Below are 16,728 nucleotides of genomic sequence, written 5' to 3'. Positions count from 1 at the left end.
AAATCAGGCAGAAACACAAGTCACTAAACACCGGCCTGAAGGGCCAACATCAAAAACACAAGAAAACAAAAGAAAAAGAAAACACACAGCAAGCACACAGACTACAAAAAGATCTCATACTTGTCCGGCCACTCTTCCGCCGGGAAGCGAATACAGTACGCTTCCCAAAGTAACAATGTCCTCCGAAACATGGTCACTATTGAGCGTACGAGGATCGGGCATTAACTCTGGCACACCCACAATAAAACACCTAGCCCGACGAATCCAGATGGTAGAAGGGCACCACGGAGCAGGACGCACACGGTCAACAATTTCAAAATGCAACGGATGGTCAGCATCCATCGCCACTCCGGAGGCCAAGATGAGAGGGAGAGGATCCTTCCCAAGAGGCCGGGCAATGGGCAGCACACTGGGAGCCTCCTCAGCTGCCTCACAGGGCTCCTCGGCAACCACTGAACGTTGCACCTGCCGGGACCCCCCACGCTTGGCATCCTTTTTCAGCACCAGCCTGATGCCTCGGCTCGCACCAGGATCCACACCATCCACGCCCGTAGGAGCAACCACCTCCCACTGCGGAGAACCTTCTGCAGGAGAAAGAACAGGAGGTAAATTAGACGCACAATCATCGTCAACAGCTGACACATGGACATCAGCCACCACCAGCGTCGTAGAGCACGAGGCACCCGGAACCGCCACACCATCTCCCGAAGCTCCACCCGCGTCGCAGTCCTCCATATCAGCCCAAGCAGTAGAAGAGCGCCTAGAACGCTTGGGCACTGGCCGCACATCCTCACAGCCGGAGGCGGACCCAGAACCACGGCCCTCACGAACCGGGCGAACCAACGCCCGCCGCAGTACTTCAGCAGCCTCAACCACATGGGGAACCGGGCCGCACACAACAGGATGCTCCGCAGCACCCCCAACACCCAACACAGCCGGAACACCTGGCGAGGGCGCAGAACCAGGCGCAGCAGCAGGAGTCGAGGAAGACGCAGACGCACTCGGCTGAGGGGCAACAAGCACCGGGAGCATGTCGGGTGACGCAGGAGGGGCCGCATCAGCAGCGACTGGGACCTGCTCCACTTCATCTCCGGAATCCACGCCCTGAGGGAGCGGCGGGAAATCCTCCTCCCGGAATAAGTTAACGGGCGCAGCAGGTGTCTCAGAGCACCCGGCAGCCTGATGCCCCAACTGGCCACACCGGAAACAAGTACGGGGCTGCCGGGCATAGTGCACCCGAACGTAGTAGCCCAGCAGCCGGACAGAAGATGGGATATCCGACCGCAGGCGCATACCTAATGTACGGACATTCGTCTGCTTCCCAGCATACTTCCCCGAGGACAGCTTGTTCACCCGCACACTGATGACTGCACCATACCTCCCGAAGAAGCGCCGGAGAAGGTTTTCAGGGAACTCCAGGGGCGCACCGTGCACACTGACATATGTCAGGGCACCACTTCGGTCCGAGATCGTAACGGAGCCGGCGCCATCCGGCAACTGCAATGAACGCCCCTCGTTCCGCCGGAGGAAGTCCCGATACTCCTCCTCCCCCACGAACTTGACAATCACCCGGTGGGCCGTAACAAGCTCAACGCCATACACAGCTTCCACCGGGACACGAAGCATGTCGCACATAACTAACTCAACGGCCGGATAACCAGCCTTACACGTGAATTCCAGTCCCACGGAATTTACCCTCAACACAGGAGGAATAGCCAGGCCCCCCATGGCAAAAAGGCCACGTCAGCACGCAGCCAGGCAGGCAACAACACTGGGAGGGCAGTGACGCCCCACCACCTGGCGACCAAACGGCAAACAACTCCAACAGCCACGGAGGGTCGGTAAACGTCCTCACTCCACGGCCGCTAGCAGTCGACTCCTGGAGATATGGAATGGAGATATGGAATGGAAACAACAGTTGATCAGCGAAGTTGCAGAATCTGTGGTGAGAGTGATGGACACCGCCTTGACCACTATCTACGTGAATGTGAACACCTGAGAGACATTAGGAATATGTGTAGAATAATAAACCCCACATTGTTTGAGTTAGGAAAACACTATTTGTCAAATATTGATACTGTTCTTAAAAGATTTCCCCATTTTGCACCCGCAAGATAACGTAAGCATTTAAGGGTTGATAGATGTCAATCTTCTTGTTTGAGGAGCTGTTCACTTGAGATAGTTAAGCAAGTCTGTGTCTGGGTACAAGTGACAGGATGAACAACCCAGCGGGTTTTCTTCCTATTGGGGAGTGTTGTACATGCTGCTATGGCGGTGTGTCCACTCACAAGATGAGTGGCGCTGCCCAATACTGTCACTATGGCGGTGTGTCCACTCACAAGATGAGTGGCGCTGCCCAATACTGTCACTATGGCGGTGTGTCCACTCACAGGATGAGTGGCGCTGCCCAATACTGTCACTATGGCGGTGTGTCCACTCACAGGATGAGTAGCTCTGCCCAATACTGTCACTATGGCGGTGTGTCCACTCACAGGATGAGTGGCGCTGCCCAATACTGTCACTATGGCGGTGTGTCCACTCACAGGATGAGTGGCGCTGCCCAATACTGTCACTATGGCGGTGTGTCCACTCACAAGATGAGTGGCGCGGCCCAATACTGTCACTGTGGCGGTGTCTTCACTCACAGGATGAGTGGCGCTGCCCAATACTGTCACTATGGCGGTGTGTCCACTCACAGGATGAGTGACGCTGCCCAATACTGTCACTATGGAGGTGTGTCCACTCACAGGATGAGTGGCGCTGCCCAATACTGTCACTATGGTGGTGTGTCCACTCACAGGATGAGTGGCGCTGCCCAATACTGTCACTATGGCGGTGTGTCCACTCACAAGATGAGTGGCGCTGCCCAATAAACTCGCCCCTCGGGGCAAAATTTAAAAAAAAAATTAATGCCACATGAAAGACTAGCAAGGAAATTACTGGCACCTGGAATAAACGGTAGAATACTAGAATGGATAAGACGAGGATTAAACACAAAACTATGGGTCGTACTAAATGGGAAGCAATGTGACTGCAGAACTGTGGTGAGTGGGGGAATACGTCAAGGGTCCATTTTGGGGCCAACCCTTTGTCATATACATCAGTGAGGTAGATGAGAATATTACCAACCACATCATTATATTTGCAGATTACACTAACATCTATGGTAAAGTGGAAAGGTAAAATTAAATTGAAGCCTTACAAAGCTATGTACATAAACTCCACAAATGGTCAGAAGACTGGCAAATGCTTTCTGTATCGATAAATGCAAAACCTGACATGTGGGGCATAACAGTCCACATTACAACTACCAAATGAAAAAAAAATAGCTTGCAGCAGATTGATGAAGAAAAGGACCTTGGAGTCAAAATCCATCATTCACTGAAAGTTGCACAAGAAGTGGGAGCAGCATAAAAAAAAGCTAACCAAACCCTAAGAATAATAAAGTTTACTTTTGACTTTCAGAAAAAAGAAGGTAGTCATTCAATTGTATAAATCTCGGGTGCCCAGGCTGTGACTCATACGTCAGGCTGCGAGCAGCCGCGTCTAACAGCCTGGTTGATCAGTCCAGCAACCAGGAGGCCTGGTCGACGACCGGGCCGCGGGGACACTAAGCCCCGGAAGCACCTCAAGGTAGCCTCAAGGTAGGTAGCCTGCCCCCTAACCTGGATTATTGCATCCAAGCATGGAGATCTTATCTTCAGAAAGACTTTGCTTCATTGGAGAAAGTCCAACACTGGACAACAAAAATAATTCTAGAACTAAATCAACTCTAATACCAGGACAGGTTGAGGGCCACAGGGCTAACAACACTGCAAACCAGACATGACAAAGCTGATCTCGTCGAACGTTCAAAATACTGAATAACTTGGAGGATGCTGATTCGGACAACTTCTTCAAAAGGTCAGATGTAACACAAGCAAGGAGCAAAGGTTTCAAGCTCAACAAGCCACAGTGTAGGACTGAAAACAGGAGATGGTTTTCACCTACAGGGTTAGAAACCCATAGAACCGCCTACCCACCAAATCCGTAAATGCCAAAACTTTGCTGAGCTTTAAAATCTAGCTTGAAAAAATCATCAGGACAAATGGGGGGGGGGGAGACCATTGACAAGTCACTAGCTTCCTGTCCTCGTCGAGGCCACTAGGGTGTTAGTGGCCTTCAGGTAAATTTGCCTGACCATTTCTGGAGTTCATGTAGATCTCTTTGTAAAGCTTTAATATCATTTTCCCTTCCCACTTTACCATGAATCTTAAATGACCTCTACAAATTTGATGATGTGGCTTGCAATATTCCCATCTATATTGATGTACATAAAAAGGGTTGGCCTGAGGGCTACCATCTGTAGAACAAGGGAATTTACCTGAGGGCTTCCATCCCTCAGGGCTGAGGGTAAAAAGGGAATTTACTTGAGAGCTACCATCTCCAGAGGCCTTGATGGGGACCAGAAGGTGGCAGTTCGTTGAAGGTCCCCCTGTTATTTCTGGCTCAAGATTCTACATGCATAGAGATCATCAACTTTTGACTCTTGTATTTGGGAATGATTCTACATATTACTGTTCTATCAAAGAAAGTCAATTCTTCAAAGTATCAACTTGAGACTTCTGAATGAAAACTTTACCTTACTCAGGCATGTGAGTGTAGACAAACTCTTGAAACCAGCCACATGTAAACTAAAGGATTAATACACTGTACCTTCTGCAAGGTATTTGACATAAATGACCATGATAGCACAGTCAGCTGAGTAGTAAACTTTATTGTAAATAAAACAAGGAATCATTTGTTAGCTATATTTCATTACTCATTTTACAGAATCTACCTTTTTAAAGCTTTCTTTAGACCAGGCTGGACAAATCTGGCTCTTCTACCATACCCTCAGCATTACTGGATCTCATGACACAATGCTTTGATTCAGAAATGACAACACTTGGCCCTGGTCTTCCTGTCACACGTTTGACTCGCTAATACCGCACGTGTTTGAACTTCACTGAACTACGAAGAAGTCTCTGTGAAATGGTCCATTTCAGTTTCTTTTGCTTCACACATCGAAACGTTAACTACATTAATTTTTAACTTTCTTTGCACTGTAAAATACAAGTCAACAATAGCTGCCCCATTCGACTTGATGTGTGAATTAGCTACAGTTGAAACCATCTTCACTGTGGGAATTATCATTAATTTTTCCTTTGTTTTGAGGCACTTCCTAGTATTGCATAAAGAGTTGAACAAGGACATTAACCCAGGCTATTGGTGGAACTTGCATAGTGTGTGTGTGTGTGTGTGTGTGTGTGTGTGTGTGTAAATCTGAATGTGTTATAATAAACCACACCCATATCTATTGCAAAAGTTGCTAACTAATAATAAACATTCTGCCACAAATTTTAAAGTGTTTATGTCGGGACATTAAGAAACGGGCTGAATGAAGGCATAATTCAACTGGGATTTTCTTATAAATATAGACTGTTTTATTTTGTAATAAATTACACAATAAAAGTTTTCACATTACTTAAATGACACCACATAAAGTAATTAAAGTTGGCACAGTTTTGAATATGTAGTAGTGCACGGCTGTCATCTAACCTCTGTGTCGGAACAACATAGCACCAGACTTTTGCATCGTTTGTAGTCAAGTGTGAATTTATTATATTGTACTGTGTGAAATATATTATATTTATATAAATACTAGCTGTACCCGGCCACGCGTTGCTGTGGCTCGGCAACACGTGCGTTGCTGAGCCACAGCAACCTTTCCCTGTCTCCCAGTCCTCCCCCACCATTTTCCCCACATCCCCCCAACCATTCCTCACTCCCCCATCCCCTCATCCTCCCAACCCTTCCCCACTCCCCAGTCCCCTCGTCCTCCCCACCATTCCCCCCTCTCCCCCATCCCATTGTCCTCCCCACCATCCCCCATTCCCGCATCCTCCCTACCATCCACCCCTCCCTCGTCCCCCCCTCCCTTGTCCCCTTGTCCTCCCCCACCATCCTCTACTCCATCGTCCCCTCTTTCTCCTAACTATTCCAAACTCCACTGTACCCTCGTACTCCCAACCATCCCCCCCACTCCGGTCCCCTCGTCCTCCCCACCATTCCCTACTCCCTCGTCCAATGCATTCCCAAATGATCTGATGTTCCCATCACTGAAATATAAGAGTTAAAAAACAAAATGAAAAACGATGAAAAATAAAAAAATTTAACTATACTCACGAAATGAACAGTATGGTAAACAACAGAGCTCAGTTCCAATGCAATAACACGCAAAATAAAATAATTCAATCAAAATTAAAATAAATTGAAATCTATGAAAATTCAATTTATCAATGAAATCAGAAACATTAAATGGAATCGTAACATATTTAGTATAGCGTGTTTTGCTCCTATGTGCAACAGATGGCACTGAAAAAAAAATGTTTTTACCTGTCACAGGTGTGGTATCTATATAGTGGGTATATAAAAATGAAATAAAAATATTCAAATGAAATGTCAAAATTTCAAAGCAATCGGTGAAGAAATTTTGGAGATTACAGGGTGTATTGCTCTTATGTCCAACAGATGGCGCTGTTTTTTAAAAGCATGGTTTTTTTTTTCCCGGTGACATCTATATAGTATGTTTATAAAAACCCGCTCGAATGTGATTGGAACGTTGTGTGAAAATTTCAAAGCAATCGATGAAGAACTTTCGAAGATTAGCGATTTTGAACAAACTAACATTTACATTTTTATTTATATAGATATAAATATATATATATGTATATAAATATAAATGTATATACAGTACACATACGGTATATTAATGTTTATCTGGATGGCATTTAATATTCTACAGCAATTGTAATAAATGTAAAAAAAATTTAAGATAAGCTTGGTCCTTCTGAGCTAAAGCTTATGAAGTATTTAATTAATTGTCAATTTATTTCCAGCCTTACTGTAAAAGGAACTGAACCTTTCATACATTCCACCTGCTGATGCTTAGTGTACTGTCATTCCACCTGCTGATGCTTACAGTGTACTGTCATTCCACCTGCTGATGCTTAGTGTACTGTCATTCCACCTGCTGATGCTTACAGTGTACTGTCATTCCACCTGCTGATGCTTACAGTGTACTGTCATTCCACCTGCTGATGCTTACAGTGTACTGTCATTCCACCTGCTGATGCTTACAGTGTACTGTCATTCCAACTGCTGACGTTTACAGTGTACAGTACTATCATTCCACCTGCTAACACTTTCAGTGGACTATCAAGTGAGAACAATTTTGTTCTGGCTTTGTTAATAATAAATTAACTAAGAAGAACTTAAATAAGCAATTAATTACAAATATTCTCACCGCAAAATGGATTTGTATGAATGCTAACAATCATAGTGTGTTGGTTTCTCTCTTTTCCAACGTATTAAACAAATTCTTGTTTAGCTGACGAAATCATCTCAGTAATGATGCACTGGAAGTACAATACAAGTTGACGACTGAAACTGACTTACGAGCACAGGTGAAATCTGCGTCCCGAGTTAAAATGATAAACACAACTGTAAGATGCGCCAATGATTTTATAATTATTCATTGATACCAAACTGCAAGACATGGAGTTCTTAAAGACTTATTTCCTTTCCCCTGATACTTTGAATACCATTTGTTTATTCCCAAAACCTATAATGAATGGTATATACTGTATATGTTTTGACTTGTTTCACCTATACTCCAGTGGAAATTTACCTAATGACTCAATGGTTTTTATTTGGTTATCAATGCATATGTATTGTTTTCTACAGAGTTCCACCATGTACAATACTTTTTTACTTTAAAATAATTCTTATGTCTTCTTTTTATACAACAGAAATTTGTACAGCCGCGAGATAAAATTTGTAAATCCGTTGACTAATTTCCAGGCTGCCTACTCGTACCGGTAGTTGCTAAGTGATAACGTTTGGAAAGGAATAATGCGAGCGTGTATCAGTAAGATGTAACTGTTAAACATCAAGGCAGCCAGATTACTTCTTAAAGTACCGCTAAGTGCTCACATGCCCTAATAAGAGGGTCTTATATTCACAGAGTATAGTAAAGTTTGAGGGTATAGTAACTTGTGTCTAACTTAAACTGGGTATAATTATTACAATTAGAATATTCTTTACAAACTCATCTTTTAACTTTTTAACACCATAACTTACTTATACAATACTTCACTCTTACAGAACATACTTATTTAGCAAATATTTAACTAAAGCCAACAGGTTATTTCTATCAAAACTGGACAATGCAGTAACAAATGACTTCCACTTTAGATATAATGCATTGTATTGTCACAATACAAGTCTGTCAATGTCAGGCATTGACTTATCTACACAACAAAAGACTCTACCCATTGAAAGGCCAGGAAACTTGCTTGAGAATATCCTTTTTTTTGTTTTAAGTTATAAATGATGGATACAACAAGCAAGACTCCATACGCTGGGTAGATTACTGAACATGAAACAGTTGGTGGCTTCAGTCTCCTCTGTAGTGCAAAGTGATGTTTTTTCGGATATCAAAATGACCGTTGTGTTCTATGGTAGCAGCCACTGTTTATTAGCATTTCCTAGAATTAAATATCCATCAATTTACAGTTCTGAGAACAGGTATTTGGCCAATTATAGCATGTCTTTACACAAATTTTATTATTTTACAAGATTTAGACAGAGGTACAGCCCACCAAACAGCCCCTCCTCTGTGGGCTAGTCTATAGTATTACCTAAAATCAACAGTAGAGGGAGAAACAGACCCACAAACAAGGATAACAGAGGAAATACATGTTACATCTTGACTTAACTAAAGAAAATAAACCTGTACATCATAATTCTTTCTATATACAGTCAACGTGGCCGCACACCTCAGGCGACTAACTTAATTAAGTTCACAAGCGATAACAAGAACAAAATATTGCTTCAGGCTAACTTTTACATTTCCTTCATATTACAAGGAAGACGAGCTCTGCATTTGTAAAGTGACATTCTAATAGAGGTGACTGTAGCTTGTGATAGGTTTTATTTCCATTTGTGCTGTAGGAACAGTGCATCTCACAGGGGGTGAAAAGAAACTTACCACAATACAGTTTAACCTCAAAATGGAGAATCACTCGACAGATTTGGCGGACGGGCAGCACTATTGAGTAACTTCCTCCTAGCATCTCACAACAGCCGACAGCAAATATAGCCAACATTCATTGCATTTCAAACTCTGAGCTTTGTTATAGGTGAATATGTTGAAATTTCACATCAAATTGTATGACACTCCTTCAGCTCCCAGAGTTTGATACTAGAGAATGAGGCTAAGACTAGCAATTTACTTATAACATACAGGTATCATACTTGGTGAATTTCAACCAAAGACATTTTAATTATTGATATCAACCAATATATTTATATATTGCCAGCTGTATAGAGCAAACAAGAGAAAAGTATCAGGTGTGCTACAGTAGCTAGAACCTTTCATGTTGCATAGCTAGGTACGTACTGTAGTAGGTACAAATTAGTACGCAAAACATTTGCATGTCTACATTACAAATGGATCTATAAATACTATAAAAAATGTTTTTTTCCAAAGGAGGCAACTTGCATCCCACTGTGAAGCTTTATGTACAGTGCTGTTGAGCGGTATTGTTAACTATTTAGTCATTTTTCCCTAACTTATAACCACAGGAACACAGACACTATCAAACCTTCCCTTTATTGTCATCAACATCAACATCAACAATGAAACGCTTTATCACTTGCTTATTATTGCTGTCCATCTCTCTGATTTGCTTATTGTGACTATTTTGATTTGTAAAATAATAACTATTGTGAGAAATAATTACGTTTTTGTACCAGTCACCATACGTCACACATTGGCTAGGCCAGCACACCACGCAGAACCTTGTCTAGCAATGTTACTCTACACTCGTAAAAAGAAATTCTGGATAAAATAGTCATTCATGTCCTCTGCTTTACACAAACTTCATGTTTTCCAGAGTCCTTGTTCTGCCAGCAGCCACTAATTCATTGAGACCAGTGTAAAATATCTTCAGTTTCGTTGTAAAATTGCATAGAAAACTACTTCAAAACATCTCTCTTAATTTCATTATGGAGAATGAGATTCCTTGAACTCTTAGACTACATCAAATGTCATAATTACATGCACAATATATATATATTATAATGAGTATTCATTATACCATAAAGGACTCCATTTAGAATGAGTTGAACTCAACATGTGCAACTCATTACATGCATGTAGCAAAATGTGTCCATTATGGAGAAGTAATGTGCATCTATACAGACTTGTCTCACAGAGTGAAACTGTGAGGCAATGTAATATATATTATGATGTTAAGCTTTGGCAGGGAAACCACAACCTCCAGAGTGTTGTCAGGGGCAGCTTTGTCAGAAGGCGACAACAAACATGCAGAAAGATAACGTAATATATAACTAATGAAAATGGGAAGTCAACAAATAAAATAAATTTTAAATTATTAAAGGGAAAATAATATACAATATAAAACAATAGGCATCTATAAACAAGAGAATAAAATACAATATATTACTCTTCCTCATAATTCTAAGATATTTCTACTCACAGACCATACTGAGCTTCGACGGTGAAGAGAGTAACAATGTGCACAACACGCCCATCCAAATCATTACCAAACAGAGTTGGTATGAAACCAGTAAATATTGCACCACAGTTCTCATTATTAAGGATTGGCACAGAGATCCAGAAGTGGAAGAGATCATTGCCCACACTTAAGAGTTCTCACAGCAGAACGAACACAACACGACAGATTAATAGTCTCATGTCTGTATTGCTATAGTTGCTTAACTACAATAATTGTAACAATTTCTGTACAATTTATGCTTATGTTTCTTTGAAGAGGTAGCTTATTGCTGGTTGTAGCCAAACACTGGCTATCAAAATTATCCAAATAACAAGCAGAAATATCATAAAATATATATATGCATTTTCATATTGTTGGGCCAAACATGATAAGGTCTGCAAATATGATTATATATGCTTTTAACCTCATTGAAGGCAAATGCTAATTATATACAAAGTATTGAACAATATTGACCACACATGGCTAACCTGTATATTAACCATCTCGTAATTCAAAAACATTGACACTGATCTGTACAAATACATTAGTATTTAACTGTCCATTCCAGTCAGCTTTGTAATTTGTATATTATATAAAATAGAATAACAGTATAAAAATTCTATAGCAGCAGCAAAATACTAATCTTAATGCAATTTTTTTTCCATTTAGAAGTTAAGGAAATAAATACACAAATGCCCTCATTTGGAATTTCATCCGAGATGGAAGGTGTACTGTCTAGGAGGTAATTACTATAAACCAACCTCTCTGATGTTCTCATTAGTTTTGCTTCTTGCCTCAATATGGGAGTGCAGTTAGTATTTCCTTATACTCTTAAGGAACAAGAGACCTGCTCAGTCCAAAGACGAGGCTTGGCAACGTAGGCATGAGTGTGTACAGACAGCTCGACAAGCTTGTCAAGGCCCGGGACCTCCCATGTGGCGAGGGGGAGCGGCCATGTTATACACCATTGTCAGAATGTCAATATTTTTTCCATATGCATTTTTACATCAATCTTTGTACAGTACACCAAAATATGAATTATGCAGTAACTAAAATATTTGTGCATGTCAACTTTGATTTCAACTGCACTGACATTTATATCTTGCGCCATAAGGATTTTATACTTGAACGCAGCTTGATTGATTGACGGTTGAGAGGCGGGACCAAAGAGCCAGAGCTCAACCCCCGCAAACACAACTAGGTGAGTACAACTAGGTGAGTACAGCAATCAAATTGTGCTATATATGGTTATCTGGGCCACATGAGGTTCATTATTTAATATACTGTACTTCAACAAGTGTTAAAAGCAGTAATGTGTACATTTACCTAATGTCAAATTGTGAATGCAGAGCCATCATAATATGATGGTGCTGATAATATTTTATTTAAACAAATTACAGAGGATCTGATTACAGTGATTTCATAATAGATATTTGTATTTTTTTAATAAAGCCACTAATCACGTGCAGCATTTCTAACATCGGTACAAAAGTACTGCAATAAATAATAAACTTACACGTACAGTACTTAAACAAGCGCAATTATCACAAAATTTAATATCATAACTGGCGTGACTAATAGAGATAACAAATAATAATTATATTAATACATGCCTTAACACCATTCAAAATACCAATTAGCAGAAAGACTGAAGGTAACAAGGGCCTAAAAGCCATGTTACACAAGACTGAAGGTAACAAGGGCCTAAAAGCCATGTTACGCAAGACTGAAGGTAACAAGGGCCTAAAAGCCATGTTACACAAGACTGAAGGTAACAAGGGCCTAAAAGCCATGTTACACAAGACTGAAGGTAACAAGGGCCTAAAAGCCATGTTACACAAGACTGAAGGTAACAAGGGCCTAAAAGCCATGTTACGCAAGACTGAAGGTAACAAGGGCCTAAAAGCCATGTTACACAAGACTGAAGGTAACAAGGGCCTAAAAGCCATGTTACACAAGACTGAAGGTAACAAGGGCCTAAAAGCCATGTTACACAGGATCTACGTAATATTACTGAATACTTGCTAGTGGCAATTAGTCCTAGTAAAGGAAGACATTTATAATAAACAAAAATCGATCTTCTTTCCCCTTTGCATAGTGATGAAGAATGGGACGGTGTGGTGTATTGGTACACAATTGGCCGTGATCATGTTTGGTCTAATAATATGTCAGGACTTATCGGAAGAAACTTCAGCAACTATAGTTCTCCATTTGCATGAAGAATATCTTAACCACCATCTAATAACTATGATCTTTTATATTCCTTAAATAGTAAGTTCATTTGAGACATGGATGGGTACAATAGCTAAATCATACATTATTATTTAGGCTCTCTAAATATATTAGTATACAAAATTACTCTTATTTAGCAGATGTTATAATATAATGCACCATACCACCATAACCTGAATCAAAGCCTTCATCTTGAAGGTATTAAATATTATGCAATAAATTAGACACTGGGCAAGTATTTATACTGTATCTAAGGCTCACAAAAGACTCATCTTACATGGCAAAGTGGCCAGCAATAAGAAAACTTTTAAGATGATTTCAATGAGCCTGCTATAATTTATTTTTTATTTATTTTATTATTTTTTTGCAAAACCTTATTGACGAATCATCTACATTCATAACTGCTGTCCACATCACAATTATTTAAGGTATTAAATTTGCAACTTTGAAGTCTCAAGTTCATTTTGGTAGTGTGGATGCCCAGACGACTGAGGCTGCTTAGGTGAGAATTATCAAATTGTTATTTTGAACATTCTATGGATGAAATGATTACTATGAAAGACTTTTTATTATTTGCATAATCAAAAAGTGTGATTATTGAAATAACATGTTTCTTCAATAATTACCACAAATGCAAACCTCTTTTTGCAAGAATCTTATGTGCTTGCACTTACAGCTACAAAGGCAACAGTTCTAGCTCTGTGTAGCACACTACACACTTGCATTATCAAACAAATAAAAAATAATGTATAATGGTTTTATTATGTTTCAAACAAAGTACATAGAGTATATATATAATTTATTCTCTGAATTTTATTGTGCAAGCAATGTTTGTGCTTCACAAAATTCTTGAACACTTGCCACATGCTACCTTACTAACTCTTGCTCTGTAAAAATGGCCTATCTATGCGCAGGAAGTCATGGTTCTACAAACTCTACGATTACCTGATGTATCACAGCATGCGTACATCTAAATACTAGCAGGCATCACTCTAGGCACGGAACTAGAACACGCAGAGCTACACAACTGTGGCGGCACCCAGTGTTTGCATAATGTACAGTAACCAAGTTTTCCCAGCTAACTGAAGATCCATCTATGTAGAACCAAAATCCAGTTTCTTCAGTGTTTGTATTCATTTACAAAACACCGAATTTAAATTGTAACTTTCTTCTACATATGAGGCAATCCATGTCAGCCACATGTACTTGGCTCTAGTTTAAGAATTTGTGGTACACCCCCTAGCATTTTGGACATGGGTTTTGGCACATGAATTTGAGCTATCCCTAACTCACAGCCAGAGTGACTAGGACATACGGGACCAGTGCTCTTGGCGTGGAGAGATGGCAAAGCCGTCTTCATGCTCACTCTTTCCCTAACCAATACATCTATGGCACCAAAAATGAGGTTATTTACACTAATAGCACATTTACAATTCAGTATTGCTATGTTATTTATAATCTAAAAGGCAAGGCTTCAGAGAAGTTTTTTTATTTTGAAAGTAGCTCAGGTAATGTAGGTCAAATCTTACACATTATTTCTAGCATCATTCATCAGCCTCAAGGAAAGTAAATATTGTTTAAAATTTGATTACTTGTTATACATTAACTTGACAAAACTATTCCTTAAACAAGAATATAATAGAAGTGCCAGTCCTGAAACTAAAAATTATGAACAAAAATTGTAAACTATACAAATTAAAAACTATAAAGAAGATATGACAGGTTGACAGGGCTGTAATTTCAAGAACTTCACATTAAAGAAACTCAAAAAGCTACAGGACCCGACACAAACACATTATGGGGTATAACACTAAACTTTTTACAATTTTGGCATTGCACAAGGCCCAGGTACTTCAACAGCCCTAAATTGCATGAAGACTTGGATACTAGATATGCATCCAGAAATAACATGAAACAAATAACCCCTATGAAACCAGGATTTAATAATTGTTTTTAAATGACAACTCTGCACACTGAATAAATTTGTTCACCTAGAATGACCTTGTGAGTTGTGAATGATTTTGTACTCCCTTGAATAACCTGAGCACAACTTCACTCTTTACTCCATAAATAATGTGAGCACTGGGTGTAACTCTGCACCACTTAGAATGACCTCTTATGGAGGACACTTAATTTCAGCACCTCTTTGAAGAAACCTTGGCTGTGCACAAAGTAATTAGGTACTCTCCAGAAAAAGGCCTATTTTTTTCTGAACACATCTGACTTTGGTCCAACTGGCAGGAGCTCACAGCAGAAGACTTATCTGATCCAATTTTACCATCAGTGGGTTAACTAGATACAGATGTAAAATAAACGGGAAGAACTGTTCACATACTAAAAAAATGCACAACCATGAACTCTACTCACTCTGCAAAAAGCTATTAAGCACTTACATTACTTATTGCATGTTGCTTTGCTGGCACTGTGATTCAATTAATACATGTCTGGTGTCCACTTCATATTTTCACTTACACTATGCTGGCTATGAAACCTAAAATCATGCATGAGCTTTACCATGCAGATCTAGGATGAGTATGCCTGTTATAGATGCAAGTCTACAAACGATAAACTGACGGCAAGTAAAGGGTTACTCTTAAGTGTCTGTCTTAAATAGTTTCATTTTAGTTTATATTTGGCACATGAACCTTTTCCACACTTCCATTTTATAAACACTCTTCACTCAATATAATTTTTATCTAGCTCACTATCACCTATTACCAGCTTAGATCAGACCCAACTGTTCCCGAGGTATGAGACGACCCATTCTGTGCTATTATCTGGCCTGGTTATGAGGATTGTGTCTTGGTGGGTGTGTGAGGGGCACCAGGATGACCACCTGGACTGGTGTCTAGATCAGATGGAGGACCTGAGCCGCTCGAGGCTGCTGCTTGTCCCCCAGCCGATGCACTTGCATCTCCCGTATGAACAACTGTGGTAAAATACCGCTCTGCAAAAATGAGTGCACAAAGTTAATCATGTTTTTACAAAATTAATGACAGTAATAATTCAGGAATGGGCTCATAAAAAGTTTTCTGAAATAGAGACATGGTTTTGCAGTGTATGAATTATATTTTGTTTCTATGGGAATTATATTGCCCCCCATTACTTTAGTCCTAATAAAATAAAGCTTAATTCAAATTCAAGTTTAAATTTAAATGCTTCACTCAGAGCGTTGTACATGTCTAGAAATATGACATGTTTCTGCTAAATATGAAGAACAAGGAGGTAAAGAGAGAGTGGATACTGGGAAGGGAGAAAGGAAGGGGGTGCAGTTGATGGGATGTAATAGTAGCACTGTTTATATCGCAGTGATGCAGAGCTGGTTCACATAGTTTGAGATGCTAAAATGGGAACTTAAATTTACCTGAGGGCCACTATCTCTTTAGTGGCCTCGATGAGGACAGGAAGCTTGGAGACTTGTTAAAGGTCCCTCCATCTCCACTATCTCACTATCTCGATGAGGACAGGAAGCTTGGAGACTTGTTAAAGGTCCCTCCATCTCCACTATCTCACTATCTCGATGAGGACAGGAAGCTCGGAGACTTGTTAAAGGTCCCTCCATCTCCACTATCTCACTATCTCGATGAGGACAGGAAGCTTGGAGACTTGTTAAAGGTCCCTCCATCTCCACTATCTCACTATCTCGATGAGGACAGGAAGCTTGGAGACTTGTTAAAGGTCCCTCCATCTCCACTATCTCACTATCTCGATGAGGACAGGAAGCTTGGAGACTTGTTAAAGGTCCCTCCATCTCCACTATCTCACTATCTCGATGAGGACAGGAAGCTTGGAGACTTGTTAAAGGTCCCTCCATCTCCACTATCTCACTATCTCGATGAGGACAGGAAGCTTGGAGACTTGTTAAAGGTCCCTCCATCTGTCCTGATAATTT

General features: G+C 40.6%; 1 protein-coding gene across 1 annotated transcript in view; it reads right to left on the bottom strand.

The window, feature by feature from the left end:
- Positions 1–8,531: 8,531 nt before the first annotated feature.
- The window catches only part of NfI (Nuclear factor I), a gene marked incomplete in the record, with an annotated part of 283,358 nt that continues 275,161 nt past the window's right edge, over positions 8,532–16,728 (bottom strand). The window contains 1 exon segment of the mRNA XM_069309428.1: positions 8,532–15,783. Coding sequence (XP_069165529.1) covers positions 15,623–15,783 — 161 coding nt within the window.

Source organism: Procambarus clarkii, chromosome 65, assembly GCF_040958095.1.
Source record: "Procambarus clarkii isolate CNS0578487 chromosome 65, FALCON_Pclarkii_2.0, whole genome shotgun sequence".
NCBI lineage: Eukaryota > Metazoa > Arthropoda > Malacostraca > Decapoda > Cambaridae > Procambarus > Procambarus clarkii.
This window is presented reverse-complemented; position numbering and strand designations above follow the sequence as displayed.